The sequence below is a fragment of the Talpa europaea genome, assembly GCF_964194135.1.
Source record: "Talpa europaea genome assembly, chromosome: 9".
Classification (NCBI taxonomy): Eukaryota; Metazoa; Chordata; class Mammalia; order Eulipotyphla; family Talpidae; genus Talpa; species Talpa europaea.
Genome location: NC_140076.1, coordinates 26,488,088 through 26,511,813, shown reverse-complemented (window position 1 = coordinate 26,511,813; position 23,726 = coordinate 26,488,088). Strand labels below are relative to the sequence as shown.

The 23,726-nt window shown below is 52.7% G+C and overlaps 1 protein-coding gene across 1 annotated transcript; it reads right to left on the bottom strand.

The window, feature by feature from the left end:
* Nucleotides 1-5,242: 5,242 nt before the first annotated feature.
* On the bottom strand, nt 5,243-22,501 carry TIE1 (tyrosine kinase with immunoglobulin like and EGF like domains 1; the record flags this gene model as incomplete). Its single annotated transcript, XM_084243174.1, has 23 exons — nt 5,243-5,314; nt 6,190-6,289; nt 6,411-6,507; nt 6,598-6,638; nt 7,678-7,748; nt 7,832-7,945; nt 8,897-9,087; nt 9,294-9,404; nt 9,592-9,802; nt 11,995-12,185; nt 12,485-12,775; nt 13,344-13,640; nt 13,830-13,967; nt 14,128-14,286; nt 15,591-15,735; nt 15,980-16,125; nt 16,883-17,011; nt 17,181-17,321; nt 17,458-17,589; nt 17,753-17,908; nt 19,305-19,415; nt 19,490-19,801; nt 22,444-22,501. The coding sequence occupies 23 exons, from the start codon at nt 22,499-22,501 to the stop codon at nt 5,243-5,245; spliced, it is 3,414 nt and encodes a 1,137-aa protein (XP_084099300.1).
* Nucleotides 22,502-23,726: the final 1,225 nt, after the last annotated feature.

Sequence of the window (23,726 nt, the reverse complement as noted above, 5' to 3'; positions counted from 1 at the left end):
GAGTCTTTCTCAGAGTATGAGGCTGGATTCAAAATAAGCATCAGGAAAGCTTTAACTCAGGTAAGTGGAAATGGACAGTAGGTGTCCAGCAGTGACCCCAAGCAAGAGAGTTTCTGGGGTCCTGGTTAGGTCAGCCCTCTGTCCTTGTAGAGTAGTGGGGCTCTCTCTGAGCCTTGAACCCAAGACCAGCCAAGGAATCATGAGGTCCAGCCCACTCTAGCTGGACTCTGGTTGGCCTGCCCACCCAGGAGAGGGAGAGGGCCAGGGCCCCATGAGATAAGAGGATGCACAGCCCAGGGGAGGAGTCTGAGCTGCCCAGAGGGCCTGCAGGAAATCACCCCTTCCTTGAGGGCCAAGAGGGGAATGACTCAGGGCCCACTTGTGGAAGTTCCGTTTTTTGTGGCCAAGACCAGGACGGCTGCAGAGAGGCCCCTTGGTTAAAGTGCTCAGGTTTGCCTGCCCCTGCTGCTTGCCTCAGAGGCTTTATGAGGTGTGCCGTGGCCTTTCCTCTTCCCCTTCTCCTCACTTCCCTGGAAACAAGTTTGTGCTGCTGGGCTGGTCTCTCCCTCCAACCCCTGCCCAACCCAGGCCAGCTCCTGTGAGAATACGAAACAGTGAGGACTGGAGCGAGCTGGGCGTGGGGCAGGTGAGGCAGGGCTCCGGGTGCTCCGTATTGCAGTTTACTGCATTGTTTGGGGGCTTCCAGGAGCTCTGGGGCTAGAGTGGAAACGTGGGGACCTTCTGTTTGGGAGGGGGCCCTGGGGGCCTGTCTTCAGACCAGGACCTAGCATGCAGTATGTGATCAGTGTATTTGTGTTGGATTTGGAAGTTGTATTGTACCCCAATCTCTCACCGTCCCATGATGCCAGAGAAGCCACATGGCACCTTGGCGAGGAGAGGGACTCTGAAGTCAGAAAGGCTTGGTTTGAGGTCCAGCTCTGCCTTCACTAGCTCTCAGACTTTGGCTAAGTTACTTACACTCTCCGAGCCTGATTTCTCTTTGTAAAATAGGGATGATAGTAATGGTACCTACTTAATAGGGTTGTTGAAGATTGAAGGAATTAATAGGTACAAAGGGCTTTATAGTTTTAGCTCTTACACTTAGGTCTTTGACCCATTTTGAATTAATTTTGTGCATAGTGTTTGCACTATGTACATAACACTTTGTACATAGTGTTGCAGCATAATTTGTTGAAGACTGAATAGTCTTGGCATTTTTGTTGAACGTTAGTTGACCTTAGACACATAGGTTTATTTCTGGACACTCAATTGTATTCTCTTGATTTTTGTTGCTTTATAGTTTGGAAATTGGAAAGTATAAGTCTTCCAACTTTAGCTCTTCTTTTTCAAAATTGTTTTGGCTATCTTGAACTCCTTGCAATTCCACATGGATGTTAGAATCAGCTTGTATTTTTCTATAAAGAACTTAAGTGGAGTTCTGATAGGGATTTCACTAAATCTGTAGATCGATTTGGGAAGTACTATTATCTTAACAATATTAACTCTTCAATTCATAAACATGAGATGATTTTCCATTTATTTAGCTGTGCTGTATTTTCTTTCAATGGATTTTGTGGCTTTCAGAGTGTAAGTTTTACACCTTTGTTATATTTATTTATTAAAAAGATTTATTTATTTATTTATTTATTTATTTATTTATTTATTTATACAAGCACTGGGTACAGTCAGAAGCGCGGGAGGGTGAGAGAATTCATCAGAGCCAGAGCGGGGAGCAGAGCAGGCAGAAGGACCGAAGTACACTGCTGAGGGGAGCAGCGGGAGGCAGGAGAGGTCTGCGCGCCATGTGGGACCCTCCTCTGGTGGCCGGGGAGCAGCCGGGGATTGAACTGGCGCTGCAGAGACTGCGGGCAGCTTTGCAACCCAGCACTCAACTGCTGCGCCACTGGGGAGGCCCTTTGTTAAATTTATTCCTAAGTATTTTATTCTTTTAAATGCTGTTTTAAATGGAATTTTCTTATTTTCATTTTCAGATTGTTCATTGTATAAAAGAAAATGGCTTTTATATATTAATCTTGTGTCTTGTAACCTTTTTAAATTCATTTATTTGTTTGAGTAGTCTTTGAGTGGATTCCTGAGGTTTTCCTATATACATAATCATGTTATCTGAATACAGAGGCGTCCTCATTCCTTTTCAGTGTGGGTCTGTTTATTTTTCTTGCCCAACTGTCCTGGCCAGGCCCTCCAGTACAGTGTTGAGTAGAAGTGGGGAAGACATTTAGTCTTTCATGATTAAATGCAGTGTTGATTTTTGTGACTATCATAGATCAGGTTGATGAATTCTCTTTCTGTTCTTCATTTTGTTTTATTCTTGCATCATGAAAGGATGTTGGACTTTGTTAAATGCTTGTTTTGTGTCTATTGAGATGATCATATTCTTTTTTTTCTTCCGTGGACATCATGTCACACCAACTTTTTATTCCTAGGATAAATCCCATTTGGTTTTGGTATATAATCCTTTTTACATGTTGCTGGATTTTGTTAGCTAGTATTTTCTTGAGAATGTTTGTGTCTACATATCTGGCTGTAGTTTTCTTTTTTCTTTTTTAATTTATTATTTTTATTTATACAAGCACTGGGCACAGTCAGAAGCACGGGAGAGTGAGAGAATTCACCAGAGCCAGAGCAGGGAGCAGAGCAGGCAGAAGGACCGAGGTACACTGCTGAGGGGAGCAACAGGCAGCAGGAGAGGTCTGCGCGCCATGTGGGACCCTCCTCCGGTGGCCGGGGAGCAGCCGGGAATTGAACCAGCGCTGCAGAGGCTGCAGGCAGCTTCGCAACCCAGCGCTCAACCGCTGCGCCACCGGGGAGGCCTCTGGCTGTAGTTTTCTTATGATGTCTTTTCTCTGGGTCTTAGGGTAATACTGGTCTTCCAGAAAGAGTTCAGAATTCTGCTTGTTTCATCATTTTTTGGAAGAGCTAGTAAAGAATAGGTGTTAATTCTTCTTTAAATTTTTGGTAGAATTCACCAGTGAAGCCTACTGGGTCTGGCGGTTTTTCTCTGGACATTTTTCTGTTTAATTATTATTAATCAAATCTCTTCTCTTGTTTTGAGTCTACTCAGATTTGCCTTTTTTCCCCTTGGGTTAATTTTGGTAGTTCTTGTTTTTTTAGGACTTGAAACTCCGTCTTTTTTTTTTTTTTCTTTCCTAACAACATATGGATAGAAACCTCATCTCCACTCATGCTCCTCTACAATCATCCTCCACGGTCTTCAGATGATCTTTAGAAAATGCAAATCTGATCATGGCACTCCCCAGCATGCAGCTCTCCTGAGGTTCCTCTCTGTCCTGGGGTTAAAGACCCACCTCCTAATTCTGCCTGAAGGGCCCAGCAAGGGCTGGCCCCAGGAACCACACTGGCTCCTCCACCCCCACAGAACTATGTTCTCCCCTTGTTCTAGCCACCTGGAACTCTTTGCAGCTCCTCAAGACAACATGTCACCGGTGCTGTTTCCTCAGGAGGGGTCTTTTCCTCTGGAGAGCTCCTGCTTCTTCATAGCCCAGATTAAAATGTCACTTTCTCCAGAAAATCTTTCCTGACTCCATCTCCTTCCTATGGTCCCCTCCGTCTCTGGAGCTGACACCACTCTTTTTCTTATATGTTTATGTATCTGTCATTCCACAGGGGTGTCTTTGTTTATGTATTAGTCACCACCAGGGGAATCTTTTCAACCCCCACATCCTGAACCTGGCACTAACCTTGCAGTGGATCTGAAATGAAATTTCATTCTAACAAATCCCATCTTTCCTATCCTACACGGCCTTAGTTAATTTCTTGTTCTTAAATTCAGCACCCCCGCTCCACCACCCACCATTCAATTCTTTTTTGGACCACAGATTCTGATGATCCTTGCCCGCAACCTCCTGCATTTGTATATAGTATCATTTCACCTTTTTAAATGTAAGGACATAAACCTCATCTTCACTATGACTAGCCCAGTGTTGCGAAAAATGTGCTGTGTCATCTTATTTAGTGCTGACACCATTGAGGTAGTTCTTACCTCAATTTCCTCAATAACCCCATTTTCAGAGGAGAAAAAGAAGCTCAGAGAGGATAAGTGACTTGACCAGGGTCACACAGATATTGAGATGGGAGGGACAAGGACATAGGTCTGTGTGTGATTCCAGAATCTGCTCTTAACTACAATGCCCAATGCCTTCTTTGAGTTTGTCTGATTCACCAAAAAATTATATGAAGCAAGACAGGTCTTATTTCCTAAGGACCAGTGGGAGTGGCATCTGAGGCCAGCAGTGACAAATCCAAAGTGTAACATGGTGACAAGTCTGAAGGGCTATCTCTCAGAACACTCTGAGGCACTGAGGAAAGCAAGAGTCCCACATGATGGGCTAAAGTTGGAGGTGACTTCTAGTTCCCTTCTTTGAGGCCCACAGATGGGGCAATAAGGTGGCTGCCAAGCCCAGGAAGGCTGTCTGGAGACATAAGGAGAAGTGGGGCTTCCAGACCCACCAGAATTTGGTGCAGAGATTGATGCTCAATGGACTGTTTGGACAGAGCAAAGGATCCTACACAGGAAGTTACTTAGAGATTCAGGGAGACTTGTTGGCGATGAAGGTTGGAGAGCAAGGAGGAGACCAGGGGAAAATCAGAGGTTTTCATTGCCATGGAGATGCAGGGGTGGGGGTACAGTTGGGGGTAGTATGAATGTAAAATGGGTCTTCTAGAACATCCCCCATCATGGAAAGCCAACCCTAACTGAAGACAGTGTAACAGGGGACAGCATATCTTTTCTGGAGAGGTCAGTTTCTTCCTTTTTAGTTCAACTTTTCCCAGGGATTGACCAGCAGTAGAAGGTAGACATTGAATAGAGCTTCTCAGAACATTTATTTGTTCTGATTACAAGGCTGGGGCAAGAGTAGCTGAACAGGGCTTGTTAGTATGTGAGTGTTGGTTTGGGTGAGGAGCTGAAGTAGGGGTTGAGTGTGGGGAGTAGCAGAAGAGGAACATGTATGTGGAGCTGCTCAACTATAAGGAAGGGTGTGAAGGGTAGTGGGACAAGCAAATGCAGGATGCAGGGAGCAGCTGCAAAGGATGAGGACCCAACTCCCCTATGCACACCCCATCCTGGGTTTCCGCTTTTCTTCTTAAGTTAAAAAAACTTTCCTGAGGCAGCTCAGGTCAGCAGCTCCAAGGATCAGAAGTCACAGGTTGGCATATGGGGTTTGCTCTGGCCAGCAGAGCCAGCTTCTGGCGGGATGGCAGCTCAGGCCTCCTCAGCTGTAGCGTCAATGCCCGCGTAAGTGAAATTCTCGAACAGCGACATGTTCACATAGGCCTGGGGAGCAGAGTAAGCTTTAGTGCGGGTCAGGTTTGGAGGCACTTCTGGCCTGGAGGTTCTTGACTTTCACATCGTTGGGGCGTTTGAAAGACACTGATTTGTACTGGACACTAATGATAGCACCGTGGTGGAGGACAGCCCTTACCCATCCAGTGCAGTGAGGGCATCAGACCACAGCTGGGGCACGTGGTGGGAGGCCCCTGTCACAAAGTCAGACAGGAGATTTTTCATGCCCTCATCAGATGACTTGCTTGCTCATGCAGGCAGCCATTTGTTTGCTTGTCATCTCTTCACAAGGCTAGTTTTGATGATTTGCTCATTTATCTGGTTGATCATTCCTTTATGCTTAAGAAGGTTTACTAATTCCTATAGTTATTTAAGTCATTAATTCATATGAAGAACTTCACATTTATTCATTTTGGTATATTTCTTCATTTATATTTGATCATTCATTCACATGCTTGCTTGATTATATGTTTATTTCTATGATTATTATATGACTATTGTACCATCTACCCACTAGTTCTATTCATCCATTCACTCAGTTTCTGTATCATCCATTCCCCCATCCATTTGTGGGCTGGCCATTCATACATTTCACTCCGTCCCTGTGCCAGCGATGATACGTGGCCCAGCTAAGGAAGGACTGAGGGCCCTGGCAGAGGACAGACAAGCATTCTGGGGCCTGGGGGTGGGGTTTGCTGCTGGGGCCCTCTAGAGTCTAAAAGGGCCTAGTGTCTAACCCATTAAGAGCTGGAAAGGGGTCTCCATCCTGGAGCCAGTGGGGACAGCAGCATGGAAGCTGTTGCTCTCAGTTTGCTATGATAGGGCAGGCACCCCAAGAGGCTGCCCATCACCCTCAGTCTCCTCACCTTCCTGGCTTCCAGCATTCGGCCCAGCTGCAGTGCGATCTGAGCAAAGGGGGGTCGCTCGTATGGACGGTCCCGCCAGCACTGCCGCATCAGCTCGTACCTGCAGATGGGGCACTGCTGAGGTGAAGGGTCAGGACCAACAGAGGTGATGGGTCACAGGGCTCAAGGTTAAGGTCACTCCTCAGAGAGGGGGCCAAGGGTTGAGGGATGCGGTGACTCACACTTCATCATCACAGTTTCGAGGCTGCTCCATGCGGTAGCCCTGAGGCAGCTTCTCATAGAGCTCAGCGCAGGTCATGCCGCAGTAGGGTGTGCCTCCTGCAGGACGAGACAAAGCTCTCCCAGCCCAGGACCCGGGGAGGAGGGGTGTTAAGGGGGCCACTTGGGAACTGGAGGTTGGGTACTTACCAAGACTAACGATCTCCCAGAGGAGGACCCCAAAGGACCAACTGAAAGGGGGAGGGTGCATGTAATTAGCTGCCAGCCCTGGGCCAGCAGCTCAGCATCTCCCCACCCCAGGTGTGAAGCCTCCTCCTGGCCCCTGCACACATGGGCCTCGATCAACGGTTGTCTCTGCGCCATGGAGAGACATTCACAGTCCCTCCAGGCTCAGTGTAGTCATAGCTCACATTCCTATCATGCATACTCTGGGCCAGACACAGATCATTTAGTGTATATAGTAATTCTTTTAACCTTCATGCCAAGACTTTGATAGAGGGACTATCAGTCTCCTCATTTTATAGATGGGGACACTGAGAAGCTGGCTAGCTTGCCAAAGGTCACACAGCTAGTAAGCGGCAGAGCCCGTACTCGAAACTTGGCAGACTGACTTACTCTCTTAACCGCCCCTTGTACTGTAAGGACCTCTGTGCCAGAGAGTCAGGTGACACCAAGGTGGAGGGGATCTCTAGAGGGAGGGGATCTGGAGTCCTGGGGCAGAAGGGGGACGTTGGCGAGTGGTGATCAGAGGGATGTTCTGTGTGGTGGACAGTGAGCCAGGCAGGCCGGTCAAGGGGCTTGGGGTGAGGGGCAGAGTCAGGGCCGGAGGACTGGCCAGGTAAGCTTCCTGGGTGGGGAAGGGTATGCCAAGATGGCTGTCCGGTGAGGGAGGAAGCACAGAGAGGTCTTGGAGGTTCAGTTCTGGTTAAGTCGTCAGGTGGGGATGACACTACCCTTCAGAGAAGAAGGTGAGAGCATTCTTAGAGTGGTCTCTTGGCCACCCTGGCATTAGCTGCCAGCATTCCCAACCCTTCCAATGCATCCCTCAGTCTCTTACACAACTATTCCTACCCCACTCTTACTCCTGAAATACCTTCCAGGACTAAACTTCCTTCCAACTAGCCCTTCCCACTGAGATACTGGGCATCACCAAGGTAGACCCAAGACACAACTGTGTCACACCTGGACACTCCTGGGAGACATGTCCAGGTTAAGCCTGCCTGCCTGTGTCCTGTGTGAACAAGCCCTCTCTGCCCCTCCCCCACTCACACGTCACTCTTGGTGGTGTAGACACTGTAGTTCAGAGACTCAATGGCCATCCAGCGTACAGGGAGCCTCCCCTAGGAGAGAGAGGGATTGAGCGGGTCAGGAAGAAGCCTTCTGGGGTCAGGCACAGGCCCTGAGCAGGAGGACTGAGACTTACCATTGTCTTCTTCACATAAACCTCCTCCCCTCGAGAAAGGCCAAAGTCTGCAATCTTGGAGGCCAGGTTCTCTCCAACCAGCACATTCCGGGCAGCCAGGTCCCTGTGGATGAACTGCAGGCATGGTCAGAGGTCAGGGAAACCTGGGGATGAGTGAGCCCAGGACTCCACACCAGCCTTTGTGGGTGCCCTCCATGCCTTTAGCAGCATCATACCCTCCTTCCACATTCCCTGCCCCCTGTGCTGCCACCCCCCCACCCCGAGCCTCATCCTGGATCCGAGTTCTGCCTGAGAAAAGTCAGTGCAGGCTGTCATCCCTCCCTCCCAGGACTGCCCTGGCCAAGCTCAGTCTGACCCTCTTCCCGGGATGGTGGTGGGCTTTCCCCAGCCACCACGTCGCACTGCCCCCTCTTTGCATGCTCACCACCTGCTCTCTCCCAATCTCCCCTCTGCCTCCATGGAGGAGGCTGGGGAAAGCCCTTCTCTCACCCAAAGTGGCTTTCCCTGGAGTTCTTGGTCCTCAGCGCTCAGCCCTTCATCATCCTCAGAGCCCTGCCTCCATCAACCCCTCCCTCCCTGCTTTCAAAGACACTCAGAACTGTCCTAATTTTAAAATGCCTTTCCTCAGATCATATTCTCTACCCTTGTTACTGTCCCCTCTCTCCTTTCATTCAAGCAGGCCTCCACTCTGCTCCTTTCTGCCCCCCACTCCTGGTGGGCCCCACCTACTCCCTCTCCATTACTCACCATCTGTGGGGGTGACAGCCAGATCGTACTGTCTGGCTCAGGCTTCTCACCTGAGTTGTAGGCTGGCACCTGCAATTACTAACTCATCTCCACCACCAAGATGTCTCTTGGATGCTTCGTGGGCAGCACCCCTCTAGACCTGCGTCTTGTCCTGCGATCACACTCATTCACTGAGGCCAGCAGCCTGGGCCCATGCCCCTATTCTGCTTTTCCATCCCACAGCCAATGAGAGCCTGCTGGTTTGATCTCCTGAAGTTGACCCAGTGGCCCCCTTCTTCCCTCTGGCACTGCCCTCTCAGCGCCCACACACCCACACACCTGCTTCTCACTCAGGTACTGCATGCCGTTGGCAGCATCACTAGCAAAACGCAGCAGCTGCCTGGAGCTGAGGGTGGAGGCTGTTCCATGTTCTCGGGCAAAAGCTGGATCTGTTTCCAGGACCCGGCTCTTCCGGAGAAAATCCAGCAGGTTCCCGTAGGGTGCATATTCAATAGCTATATACAAGTAACCTGGGAGGTGAGGAGGTAAGTGGTGGTTTACGTACAGGTCACCTGGGGTGGCAGCAGGTGCTCAGTGGTGATAGACAAGGGGCCTGACGCATGAAGGAGAACTGATGTTGGGAAACATGCAGCTCCCAGCCAGCTAGTGATGTGGGGGAGCTGATGCTGAAGATGGGGGTTCAGAAGAAGGGCTAAGTGATAAATTGGGGGTTCACCTCGGTTCTCACAGGCCCCCAAGAGGTTGATGATGTTGGGGTGATGCCCCAATTTGCACAGAACTTCTAGTTCTCCAGCAAAGTCACGATGGTCATTTTCAGAGGCATATTCTGTGTAAAGAATTGGCATTAAAAAATAAATAAATAATCTAGTATTACCATTGTCAGAAGTGACTCTGGAGAAAGGGCATGGGAGTTGAGGGCTTGGGTCAGCTGCTAGAGGGAGCCAAGTGGGGCCTGGGATTTGTGGGAGAAAGGAGCAAGTTAGGACTGGGGTCAGGGGTCACTCCCAGGGGACCTTTCAGCATCTTGATGGCTGCGTTCATCTTGAGTCCATCCTTCTTGATCATGGCCCGGATGACCTGGCCAAAGTTGCCCTCCCCAATGAGATCCTCGAAGGTGATGTCCTCCCACTCCAGCACGGGGTAACTCAGGGGCTCCGGCTGTGGTTTTGGCCGCCGGGTCAGCGTCAAGGTCCCTGAGCTGAACTGCAGGATGGTCTCTTCACCCTTCACAAGGTGGGCAGGGGCAGACACAAGAGACATGAGCTGGCAAGGGGGCACTGACAGGTGTATGCAGAATGGTTAGACTAAAGGACAGAGACCCAGACAGAGGGCACCCTGGTGGTCAGCTAGGGACAGACATACAGACAGAGGACATGTACTGAGACAGAATCATAGGAGACAGAGCCATGGTTGGGTGTTGGGTGGATGGAGGCACAGACTGGGGATCAGGTGAATCAAGCTGCTAGAAGTCATGACGTGAGTGAACGCAGGACTAATGTTTCTAACATTAGAAACAGAAAGGAATTAGAATGGCCTGTGATGGGAAGCAGTGAGCTTCCCATTATTGTGCTGATTGCACAACCAGACTTTTTGTTACCAAGGATGCTCTGGAGAGGAGTCTAGCTTTGGGGAGGGTACATGCATGGAGCACCTACTATGTGGTAAGCCCTGAAGTGCTGTGAACTAGTGGAAGGGTCTTCTCCACAGGAGCCAAAGCAGCGATGATAGCTTCCTACCCTTGGGCAGTCCATCCATAGCCCTAAACTCACCCTGGGTCCTGAGGATGGAAAGATCATAACAGAGACTAACATCTACTTCCACCAGATGTGTGGGACCCACCTGGGCAGGACTGATGATGGGAAAAGGAAGCAACTGAGCAGGACCAGTATGAGAAGTGGAAGCAGAGCTGAGACACTTGGCAGTACAGACCCCTAACTGAGCTGAAGTCCAGTTTGATGGACACGGATGAGGACATGGCTCATGTGGATCTACAGCTTAAGGTACACACCAGAATGCACACACCTGTCCGGGTAGCAGGACTGCAGTGCAGCCATGCAGGGCACACTTGCTCATGTGCCCACAGAGGAACTCAAGCACAGGGACACTGCATCGGGGCACATGCATATACCGATGGGGATGCACACATGTGCTTGTACATGGAACACACACACAGGTGCACGCATACCTGCCTGCAGGCACATGTGGCAGAAGTGCCTCTGTTGTATTAGGATAATAGATGTGCTAAAAGCTACTTTCCCACCTCCTTCGTGCAACACTGGGAGCTGTTACCCTGCCCCCACCATAGCAGTAGCTTTCTGTGCGGGCTGACCTCACAGGGAGAGCCAATGAACCAATGCAGTCTGGAACAAAGAAGCCAATTGAGTCTCTGAAGGGAGATTTGAAAGGCAAGGCAGAGACAATAGCCTGGGACACTAGGCTTTCTATCACAAGGGTCAGCCCTTGAGAGAGAAGAGCATTTTTTTTTTTTTCTTGAAATGCCAAAGCTTGGCTGTAAATATCAAATGCTCAGTGCTGGAGGACCAAGGGTAGAGTTCAACCCTAAGCGACAACAGTGGGGGTGATTCCAGAGGAGACAGGACCACCAGGTGGAGCGAGAGATGGAGAGATGGGAGGAGGTGATACATGAGTTGATGTTGGGAACCTGGAAAGGAGTCAGCATCGCACCTGTACCCCCAAGTCAGCTGGAAGGGCACCCAGGTGCAGAAGGACATGAGGACTCAGACAGGTCACAGGGAAGCCGAGAGGACTGGAGTCTTGTGCTCCTGCCCCCCAGGAGTGAGGGGGAGCTGCAGGTCTACTATGACTCCAGCGTAGTCACCACAGCTGCGGGAGGGGTCAAGGCAATGGATCTGGGGGCCATGGCAAGGGCTAGGGAAGCACCTCAGAGTCCTTAAGTCACCCAAAGGAGGTCCTGCTACGTGTAAGGATGGTGGTGGGGTAAGGTGCCTGCATCCTGAGTGGCCTATTAGCAGGAAGCCACAGAAGGCCTGAGCCTCAGCCCTGAAGTGACAGATAGAGCCTGCCAGGACAGAAGCCAGCAGGAAGCCAGGGCTACCGAGACTTAGATCACTCCCAGGGAGAAAGGGGAGACCTCAGAATTGACCATGGTGAAGTATGGACACACTGAGTTATTCTGAACTGGGAATATAAACATTTCACCACTAATATAAATGGGCTCATGAGCTGAGTTCAGTTCTAGAGAAATAAAGTTATGCTTTGCGCCCTTGAATGTGTTCTAGTCTTATACTGTGACATAAATCCTTGCCTGCATGCATGCTTACACACACACACACACACACACACACACGAGGTATATAAGCATATGTGTGTATATAGGTGGAAACATTTCCACAGGGTTTGCACACATGTGCCCTGGATGGGTCAAGGTGACTGACCGAGCCTGACTGGTAGGTGAAGGTGCGTCTGCGATGCAGGCAGCTTCTGCGAATGCACACCAGGGTCAAGAGGGCGGCCAGGATGGTGAGGCAGGTGGCAGACACGGAGCCCACCACAGCCAGTATCAGCTGGTGATCTAGGTCTTCTTCAGCTGCCCGGATCTCCTGGACTGGGCCCTCGCTCTGTAGCCCTGGACACAATGAAATGTCACCTGGGTGGGGGCACACAGAAGCCACCAAGGGGTCACCCAGAGGTAGAAATCAGAGATCCTAGCTCTAGGAAAGCCAGGGATGTCAGGTCTAGGACCAGAGGGTCACTGGAATGACAGGACTGTCCCAGCTCCAGAGAGTGGATCCTAGAAAGGGGAGGGTTGAGAGTTCCCAGTACCAGGCCTTGTGTCACTTGTTGGGAGGGGCTGGAGGCAGGGGATCATGTGGAGGGAGACTGGTCCCCAAGACCCAGGGGTCCCCATGGAGCCTGCCCTCTCACCATTGCCCAGGGTGGACTCTTCTACCACGTTGCTCCAGTCCCCGGGCCCCTGGACACTGGCCCGCACCCGGAACAGGTAGTGTGTGCTGGCATTAAGGTGACGGACGATGGTGCTGGTCTCCTCTGGCCTGTCCACATCTATCCACAGAGGATCTCCTGAACCCCCAGCCACCTGCACCTCCACGATGTACTTGGCTATAGGCCCAGCCGGAGCCTCTGGCCGCTGCCATGTCAGCTGGATCTCGGAGTCTGAGAGGGCCTGTGCATGGAGGTGTCGGGGGGCTGGAGGGCCTGGGGAGACGGGGGTGGGAAGGCAGGATTCAGATAGGGCCAGGATATGTAGTGGGTCTGACAGATCTTCTCTGTCTCCCTTGCGCTGTGGACCCCAGAATGGCAGCCATACCACCAACCCCCTTCTTCCCCTCCTGGGCCGAGTTCTTCTCATCCCATGGCACCCTTCTGCTTTCCCTTGTTCTCCTTACATCCCAGGTCTTCTTGAGGCCCCAGCTCCTCCTGGCGTCCTAGTCTTCCCCACGTGTCCACTGTCCTGCGTTCCCCTGAGTCCCACGTTCTCCTGATGCTCTGTGTCCCTAGTTTGCCACGTGAACCATCACCCCCGGGCTCTCCTTCATCCCATGCTCCTGGCCACCCACATCCTCCTGCTATCCCGCGTCCCCCTATTCCCTGTCTCCCCATGTCTGCGGATATGCTAGGACCTCCTTATGGCCACGTCTTCCTCACGTCCCATGTCCTCTCCACATCGACCCGTCCTGTAACCTCCATGCCCTTTGGACCTCATGAATTCCCTGGCCCCACGTCCTCCCCACATCCCAGCCCGCCGCCGCCTTCACGAGCATACCGCTGGGCGGCAGGAGCACGCGTGCGGGGGGCGAGGCCGGGCCCAGGAGGGCGCAGTGGTAGAGCCGCACATCCAGCTGGTAGCTGGTGCCAGGCGTGAGTCCAGTCAGGAGGGTGGTGCGGGCCTGGGGGGACGAGACGTTCTCCCGCCGCTCCTGTCCCCGTGTCCCGTCCCACAGGCGCAGCAGGAAACCATCGCCCACCAGCGGCCCGGGCACCGAGGGTAAGGACCAGCTCACTCGCAAGCGGTCAGGGCCCTCCACGTGCCAGCCCTCCAGCCACGGCTGCAGCAAGGGCTCTGGGGCCAGAGATCAGGGGTCAGAACTTCCAACAGTCCTTAGGACTGGGTGAGCCAGAGCCCCAGTGGATGGGGTGGGACCTCCGGTGGGAAAGGCAGGGGCCCCTGGGCTGGACAAGATGTGACAAGCCCTGCGTGCATAGGACAGTAACCCTGAGGGGACGGGAAGGGATGATTTTGGCTTCTCACCAGGACAGTCTGTGGTCATGAGGGTGGGAGGCCCTGGGGGCCCCTCGCCACCTTCCCCTGGCCTGCTCAGCTGCACGCGGACACTGTACCCTGTCTTCGGCCTCAGGTTCATTAACGTTACGTTCTCACTGGGGTCCACTGCGGGAGGGGCATACAGCACACATGATTAATTCGTCTTCCAGAAACCTCTGTCTTCTTCAGCCTCTCTCTTCTCCTTATATCATCTCCCTCCCTGATCATTACCCAGCTCCCCTGTCCTACCCCACCCAGTCCTGCCCTCAGCTCTCTCCCCACTCACCCACAATGGCAGACCAGGCTATGGTGCTGTCCTGGGGCCGGTAGTGCAGGCGGACAGAGGTGATGGGCCCATCCCCAGAGAAGGAGGACAGTGGAGAGACCACAAGCTGGCGACTCTGCTTAGCCAGGAGCCGAGGCGCGGTCAGGGGCTCCGGGGGCACTGCAAGGACGCTCGGGGTGAGGCATGGCCCAGGCAGCCTGCCCAGTCCTCAGGAAAATGAGAGGACTCAGTGCTCTGGGCATCAAAGACACCGCTGAGTCTTGGTTTGACTCTGGGGACCCTCTGGGCTAGGGAGAGACCAAGTTTAACAGATGACTGGAGAGGCCAGGGTCCAAGGGGCAGAGCTCTACCCTTGGGCAACTCAGGGCATGAGGAGTGGCAATGAGAGTATGTGGCATCCCAAGAGATGTTAAGCAGGGGAATGATAATGCCAGCTAGGTGTCGGGGAGGGCATAATACCCATGCAGTGTGGGGTAGATGCAGGAGCTGAAACTCAAGACAGGGAGAACCTGTGTCATCTGCTCTCTGTCCCTTCCCCCAACAGTCATATCGCTCTTAATTAAAAAAAAAAAATGAATGAAAAGCATTTGTCTGTATGCTTCAAATGCATGATCTCTAATTCTCACAGCTATCTTCAGGCAGGGCTCACTGCCCTGTTATGAGTGAAGAACCTGGGACACTGAACAACTTGCAGAAGGACACACAGCCAGGCAGAGACGCAGCCTTTGAACTAGGCCTGACTGGGTCACCTAAAGTCAATCATTTCTGCCCCACGTAGCCTTTGTATTCCTGCCCAGCTTCCTCACTCCATGGTCAGTGTTGCGGCTATAGCTTTTCCCGCTAATTATTACATTAATGCTTTCCACTGGTTCCCTTGCCTCTTCTAAACATTTACCACTAGCTTTTCCGGGAAGAAAGGAAAGAAAGTGCAGGGGGACGGTCAAGAAGGACTCAGGCTCTAAGCCAATGGGGCAGGAGGAACAGTGGCATCAGGCAGAAATGCGCCTGTCTTAGGAGGTGCTAATCTGGTGGGGGTGAAGGCCCTGTTTGGATCTAATTTGGGCCCCATGGAGCAGGCCACCCTCCAAGTCCTAGCCACCCCCCTGTCCTAGCACCGAGTGCCCTGCCACGTGACTCAGAGCAGGGAAGCAGAGTCCAGTGGCAGGTAAAGGCACACGTCTGTTTGTGGGGTGGTAGAGAGAGGCCCAGCCAGGCAGGAGGCTGAGTGGGGCTGCAGAGTACCCCTGGTCTCCAGGCCACTGGATGTCCTTTGCGGATGGGACTGAGCTGGGCTCTGGCCTCCACACTGCCCAGGCCTCTGGCTATTACAAGCCCTCATCTTTACCTGGTGCTGGGGCTGTGCCCTTTGGTGCCCTTTCTGGTAGGACACCCAGTCTGAATACCACAGGGATGTGCTCACTCTGCCTGCTGTCCAGCCTCCAGGGTCCCTGGATGTCACTGACCTTTGATGCTGACCCTGAAGCGCCGGCTGTCTTGGCCACCGGAAGTTGACACACGGCACTCCCAGAGCCCACTATCTGCAAGATCCAAGTGGGACACCTCGAACTCGGCTGTGGTCCTGTCTGGCTCCACAATGGACTTGGTGGACTGAGAGGCAGGGGAAGGGGAGAGACACAGAGAATGTGCACACGGAGCAGATGCACAAGCGTCTGGACTGACAGCGGGGGGGGGGGGGGCAGAGGCTGGGTGGCAGCCCTTCATCCATTAGCCTGACCCCATCAGGGCCATCGTTAGGCCAGCGGGTGGAACCTGCAGAAAGTACTAAGGGGTCAAGGGGCTGGGGAGCCTACTGGGAAGCTGGGGAGTGAGGGGCTCTGGATCAGGAGCTGACCAGCAGCACTGTGCCATCCGGCTTGCGGAGCTCCATGCTGCCCCGGACCGGGAAGGGGTTCCCTGCGGCTGCACAGGAGATCCGGGGCTTCGTCCCTAAGTTGAACTCCAGGTCTGAGGCCACATCAAGGATCTGGGGGATCCGGTCTGAGGAGAGGAAAGACACATATCCTGGAGCCCCCACAGGTGCAGACACATGGCCTCCAAAGTGCCCCTTCACTTGCCCGGTCAGCCATACAAGCTTGAAAGCCAGCCAGGTGCCTCTTCTGGGCCCTTGCCCCAGCTGTGATCAGCTGCAGAGTTGACCTCCTGTACCCCTCACCCTTTTATAATATCCTCTCATATGGCAACAGGGTCCTGCACTAGCCTGCTCGTGGGTGAGCTGGCTCAGCCCTCATTCATTTCTGACCCGGGCTACAGATCCTCCTGCGTCTCCTGCTTCTACTCTCTACCTAGAAGCGAGAGAAGGGCTTGCCACAAGTATAGATTCGACTCTCTTGTGCCTCTTCCACAATTCCCTCCTGCCCCTGTCATACAAGGCCTGCTACTTGGTCATTCAAAGTCCCCAAGATTTAACCCTCGTGACCACTGCCCCAGCACCTCTTTCCACACTGTCCTGGTAACCAAACCTGAGTCCTCAGCCTCTGGACCTTTGCCCAAGCTCCTCGCCCAGACACCTCTCTCTTGTACTTCATATCTCATCTCAGATCTCCCCTTTTCTCAGGAGCCTTTCCTGACCTTCTTAGGCTGGTGCGGGGTCAGGGTGGGGGGCCCCTCTGGGCTCCTGCACACTCAGGGGAGCTACCTATTGCTGTATGTACTGTGTGGCTGGCCGGTGAGAACTGCTACCAGACCTGCGGTGTTGACTTGAGTTGCGGGATGTCAGAGACCACTGTGCTCATACCTGACTTCTCACAGTGCACTCCATGCCACCCAGAGGGACAGACACAGCCACTGAAGCGGTCACAGGTGCCACCATTCTGACACTGGCACTGGAGGCGGCAATCAGCCCCAAAATGGCCAGGGGCACAGGCTGGGAAGAGAGGAGGTGTGGTCAGAGGAGCACAGTCAGGGGGTAATGAGAGCACAGCCTAGGCCTGTATAAGGGCAGAGAGGGGCACTGCCCAGGTGAGCAGGGGCACTTGGTATGGTTAGGGCCAGTATGAAGGGTCAGAGACCATGGGGTTTGAGTCAGTCCATACCTTCCTGGCACTGGCTTCCCCTCCAGCCAGATCCACAAGAACAGCCATAAGGATCAGGGAGGCAGAAGGTGAGGCCCCGGCAGCCTGAGGTGCCCGGGCACTGCTCCTGGCAGCTCTGCCCAAAACGTCCTTCTCTGCAAGCTACAAAGAGCATATGGGAATGTGGGACACTGTTGGGCTCCAGGATCAGGGACCTATAGGCACCTGCACCCTCCAAGCTCTGTCTCCATGGTTGGTATTCTTTCCAGCCTGGGTACCAGTTCCCCCTCCTCCTTACCCTGCTCACAGCGGGTACCAGTGAATCCAGGAGGACACACACACTCGCCATCCTGGTCGTGGCAGACACCTCCATGCAGGCAGCCCGGGCACTCCTTGGTACAGTCTGGTCCCCAGCGCCCAGCCCCACAGCCTGGAGGAATGTGCTTTCAGTAGTGGACCCTCACCTACCTGAACTCTGCTGCAGAGGACTGAGGCAGCCTTGGGGACCCAGAGGATCCAGGTAGCCCATAAGAAGTGCCCACAGGGCTTCTGGCCTCCCATGCCACCCGTGACCACTACCCTCTGGCCCTGACCCCTCACGATGAGCCGAAAGAAGGCGCTGCCCAGTGGGCTGGCTTCCAGGTAGGTGGCACTGTAGATGCCACTTGACGGTGGCTGCACATTTGGGAGCTTCAGAAGGAACCGCCCATTCTGGGCCTCATGCCAGTCCAGGGTGTAGAAGTAGGATCCTGGGGACATCAACAGGTCAGGGCCCTCAGCAGCTCGTGAGAGCGAGTGTCCCCACCCTCTACCCACCTCTGCCCAGGTCATGTCAGTGTGTGTCAAGCACAGTGTCACACCTGGAGAGAGGCACAGCAGGTATCTGTACCCAAACCAGAGAGTCGGGAAGCTTCTCCAGGCTCCACCAACCATGCAGCTTATCATTAAGTCCTGCTCAGCCTTTCTCCTCCCCAGCTCTGAAAGTGTCAGTGCTCTCCAACCACTGCCCAGACCTGGCCTCCCAGAGCCTCCTAAGCAGTGTCCCTGTTCCATCTGTCCTCCACTCAGCAGCTGGTGTGGGTTTTTCTCCGCTAGATTTCTGAGTTCCCACTTAAACTCTTCAAAGAAGCTCCACTGCTCTCAGAGCATCCAGCTCTTCAACACGCTATTTTCAGCAATTTGGCCACCGCTTACCCCTCTAGTCCCACACCTTCCCATACCCTGCCCAGCTCCCCATATTCCTGCATTCCTGAATTGCTTCTTTGTCTTCTAGAAAGACCAGGGCATTTCAGAGTTTCCTGCTTTTGCCCTTATCCATTCTTCTAGAATGTCCTTCCCCCTTTCTCTGCCTGGATCATTCCCATTGCTCCTCTGAGGATCTGGAATTTTTCCCAGGTGCCTCACCCTCCAGACCAGAGAACCCTGATAATAGAAGAGTATCCCTTTTCTTTCCCCACCTTGTCTCACCTCTTTGTTCAGGATGGAACAGATGTCAAGGAGCCCAAGTCTAACTAATTATCTACATATTTTTCTTTCAGCAAGCCTGGGGCTTAGGAGGCAAACCCCTTGGGCGAAGGGTGGGGCGGTCTCTCCTCCTGTAGGAGCCCAGGGATGCAGATGCTGAGGACTAAGGTGGGAATCTTTGGGGTCACACAGGAAAATGGCTTCCTCCTATGAGGTGGCCAGAGGCCTGACAGGGCCAGGGTGGAGGCAGGCAGGGCTGAGAACCACAGGTCTGCCCAGGCCTCTGCACAAGTCTGGGCAGATCCTTTGGCAGGGGCTCTACCTCCCCCTGTCAGTGTAGGGAACAGATTTGCCCTGCTATGTGACAGTTAAGTCCCAGCAGACAGCCAAAGGGGAGGGTTTAACCTTGTGCAGCTTTGCAGATGACAGGGAAGGAGGTAGCAGGCCACAGAGGCTGCCCAACTCTTGAGTGAGGTAGGAGGGCAGCTCAGAGCTAGAGATGAGGTGGATGCAGGTATCCAGGCCAGAAGATAGGCCCTGGAGTTTGGCCAGTAGGTTAATAGGTGTATAGAAGTGTACACGTGTGGTCAGGAGCCAAAGCTAGATACTTGAGGGCCCTGGAGGTGCGTGGGTATCAGATCCATGGGTTCACCTGCCCAACCAGCAAGATGCCCCTCTCACCATTGCTTTTCCAGATCACATCTGTTTGCTTCTCCTTTCGCACACGTGCAGAAAGCACAGCTGTGTCACCTTTGTTCACTGTGTAGGTGACCTTGTCTGGGAGCAGTTGAGCTGTGAAGTGGAGGGTGAGGTCAGAGTCCATAGCAGCCCCTGCTCCCAGCTCCTTCCCCTTCCGGGAGACTCACCTGCAGGGTTGTTGTATACATAGATCACCCGTGTGCGCTGTGCCCCTGAGCCCCCCAGGCAGGAGAAGACGCCAACAAGGTCGGAGGGCTGCGAGAAGCCACTCAGTGTGAGCTGGTGCGAGCCGTTGCGCGCCAGGTGCAGGGGCTGCCAGGGCGTGCGCACGATGCGGTTGTCCTTTTCCAGCAGCAGCGGCTGGCCCCAGGTGTCAGAGCCCCGGCCTGCCCCGGGCTCCCCGGACACGCAGGTCAGGAAGAAACGCTGGGCCTCGGTGAGACGCAGGTCCGCCCACAGCGTCAGATCCACAGCAGCGCCTGGGACCAGGACACCAGACCTGGGATCCTAGCCGGGTCCCCACCCCCCCATCTAGGCACCCAGTTTCAGGCGTTTCCCTCCTCTTCCTGTCACTTCCCCTTCTCTGGGCTCAGCCCCTTTCCCTCAAGTCTCCGCATCCTAAAATAACGAAAACAGAAACAAAGCCCTTTCTCTAGTCCTTTCACCCCCTCCCTTCTCTGCCAGATGGCTTTCCTTTGCAGCCCCGCTTTTGGAAAGAATGATCTATGCTCCCTGTCTCCGTTTCCTCACTTTTTACTGCTTATCACTCCCCTTTCCTGACAGGTCTAATGCAGCTTTGCAAGAGGAGCCGCTTTCTCAGCCCCCTTGAGGAGGGTGAAGGCTGGGAGGAGGAGGAGAGCAGGGAACAAAAATGTCAATCCAGAACCTAGAGAGCTTGGCTAAGCAGGATTCAAGGGGCTGCCTTCTGCAGCGGGTGGTTGTGGGGTAGAAAGACAGCTTTGGGCCTGGCCCAGAGAAAGGGCTGGGACAGGGAGGACAGGCCCAGAGCAGGCCCGCAACCCCCCCCCTACAGTCCAGCTGTGCCTTGGTTAGAGCCCTGCCAAACTGGGGGTACAGACATAAACATATCTCTCAGATGCAGGGTATGGAGAAGGAGCACCTAACTCAGTGTTGGGGGGTCAGGAGGTGAGGCGATGCCTCTTGGGAGATAAAACCTGAGGGTCTTGGAGCTGACAGTTACAGTGGGATGAGGAAGGTGAGGGCAGGAAAGGTAAATGGTAGAACAGAGCATTCTAGGCAGAGGGAGCAGCCTGAGTCAAAGCACAGAATGAAAAATGTTAGGGTGCAGAGTGGGGGCTTTCCAAGTTTGGTGTGGCTGGAGCACATGATGTAAAGCTGAGAGTGGGGGGCCTCGTGCAGCAATTCAGAAAGAGGACTGTTCAGAGGGAGGACCATTTGGGAGGAAGATAATGGAGCATCTTTCCAGACTTCCCAGTCCCTCCTTCTCTGACCCTTCTGTTAACTTCCCAGTAATTAGTTTAAAGGCCATTTAGGCTATTGATGACTGTTTGTGGACCACGAGGAAAGAAAGCTAGCATCTTCCATGTGGCAAGCTCCTGTTTCCCATCAGCTCCTCACCCCTCCAGGAAGGCGATGCCTTTCCGTTTATAGAAGAGGGTGGTAATAATTATTCTACAGGCTTCCTTGAGTAAGCTCGCCCATTCCCTTATCTTTAACTCTCACTGCTGAGTCTCACCCCAGGCCTGTGTTTCCATCAGCTTTCCCTGAACCTGCCCTCTCCAGCGCTCACTGACTCAGCACCAGCCACCCAAGACATATACTTTGGAATCCTCTCATATTCCCACTGTCATAATAATTAAAGTTTATTGGTGGTCAATTATATGCCAGGCAGTTTATTTATGTCGTCTCATTTTATCATCCCAACTATCCCAGGAGGTAGTGTTATTACCTAATTTTATAGCCAGGGAAGGAAGTCTCTGGGAGGTAACTTGCCCGTGGTCACGCTGTTAGTAACCAGCAGAGCTAGGCAGCTAAAGTCCACACTTTAAAGCTAAATATTATGCTGGCTGTACCCAATCAGTCCCAAAATTCTGCAAATGCTTTTTTCTCAAGGCTCTTGGATTCATCTCCATCTCCCCCAAGTCCACCCTTGTTTTGCCCTCACCTTTACTCACCAGGACCATCCCAATGGCCATACCCCTCTTTCCTCATCTGGTACTCCATAGGAACTATCTAAGACCTGTGACTCTCGGGCCTACAACCTCCCACGGCTCCCCATTGCCCTCAGGATGAAGTACGTGTTCTTAAGCCCCTTGCTGCTCACACTCTGTCCCTCCTGCCATGTTCCCTCCTGGAGCCTTCTCTCCCGTGCACATGCAGGCCTCTGAGACTTGCCTCTATTGTTTGTCTGCTTGGAATAAAGACCACCTCTCTTTCCTGACACCCTTCCATCGCTGCCCTGACATGAAGTAAAATGATTTCTCTTCAAAGCTCCTCCGGAGCTCCTTGTATCTATCATTTTAGCCCTCACCCCATGACCTGTTTCCCCCATTAGACCCTGAACCACTCAACGGTAGCCTGGGTGTCTAATGTTCTTTGGCCAGAGCACTGATAGAATCAGCTGCAGCTTATTCAGAAGGCTACTTACCAAGCGCCAGGCTCTGTGCCAAGCACTTTGTGTAAATTACCTCATTTAAACCCCATAACAGCCATGGGAGGTGAGCATCATTTAATCTCATTGTACGATCTGGAGGCTGCCTGCCTTTTAGCTAATGGCCTACCACTTTGCGCAGCTCCTGATATTGTTGATAAATGTTTGCCAAATGAATAATTGAGTGACTCCAAACACACTAACCATATAAGCACACTCTGAAAACTTCACGAAGCCCTTAGGCCCTGGTGCTCCCCACTGATCCTAAGATCCAATATAGTCAACAGTTGCTACCCTCTATCCCATCTCATGCCCCACATCCCAGGCCACAGTGATTTCTAGAGCCTGCCTGGGTTTTCCTGGCCCAGATCCCCCTTTTATCTGGTCAGGGTGTGGATGAAAGTGATGGCGGTGACCATACGGTTTCCTGGGGGAGAATCAGGGCCTGACGGTCTGGGGCGGGGTGGAGGGTGATCAGGGGAAACTTACCAACATGAGAAGCCAGGAAGAGAATGGGGAGCAGCAAAGAGGGACTCAGCCAGACCATACTCTGGAGGCTGACCAGGCCAGCCAGGATAAGCTGGGCCCACGGTCAGCTACTCTGGGTCTGGCTACTTAGCCTGTGCTAGTCAGTGTGTATTGGAGCTAAGGAGGAAAAGGAAGTGAGGTGGCCTGGGTGGGAGGGGTGGGAGGGGAGAGGGGTGGAGAGGGCTTAACCTTCTTCTGGGCCTCTAGGCCCTCCATCCTGGCCCCTACAAGGTTGGGGCTGGGTGTGGCCTGGAAGGCCCTGGTCTGCTTGAGGTAGGGGGAGGGCTGTAGTAAGGACTGGCCCAGAGTCGGCTGAGCTGACTTTCCATGCCCTTTTCTTGCCTCTGTCCATTAGTCCAGCGGCTCACAGGAGGCAGGAGGCAGGAAAGGGAGGAAGCCAGTGGCTTCCGCCTATTGAGGAGGGATGGGGGGAGGATATTGTTCTGGGGTCTCCCCTCCCCCCAGCACAGATATACAATACGGTCACACAGTTTTTGGACTTTTTGCCCCAGGACACAGTTACGTGTGTGTATTGGAGAGCAGTTTGCATATGTAATGTAAAGCTCTCTGTGGGTCTGGGAATGTACATACCCCAAAAAGCAAAAAAGCTCACATCAGTGGCAAAAAAAAAGGACCTTAGTACTGGTCTTATATAACCCTCATTTGCGAATGGGAAGCTGAGGTATGCAAATCTGAGGGTATTCTGAAATCGCTGAGCTCGTGGCAAGCCTGGGACTTGGTCTTCTGACTCTGTGGCCCCTCAAGGGCTTGCATTAAGCAGATCCAGGGGAGCATGTGGGAGCGAGGTTCTTGCATCTACAGTCCTCAGCTTATACAGCTAACTGCCTGACGTCATTGGTTTTGCAGCAGACCCCTGCCGGTCCCCTGGGACTGCGCAGCAGGCGTCACTCCGGCAGTGTGATCACCCGTTTTTTTTTTTTTTTTCTTTTCAATTTTATATGTTTTTTTACATCATTTTTCATTTTTGCACAATGTATGGATTTTCATCTTGGTTATAGTCCCCATACAATTCCCACCCCCACTTGTTTTGATTCTACTCCCTTCTTCCCCCCTGCCCATTGTGTTTCTGGTTTAGTTGCTTGTTTATTTTGATTTTTACTTTATTATAATTAGTCTTTTTCTGGTCCCTTATTTAGGTTTTCCACATTCCTGCTATGAGTGAGACCATCCGGTATTTTTCTTTTTCTTTCTGGCTTATTTCACTGAGCATGATCCCTTCCAGC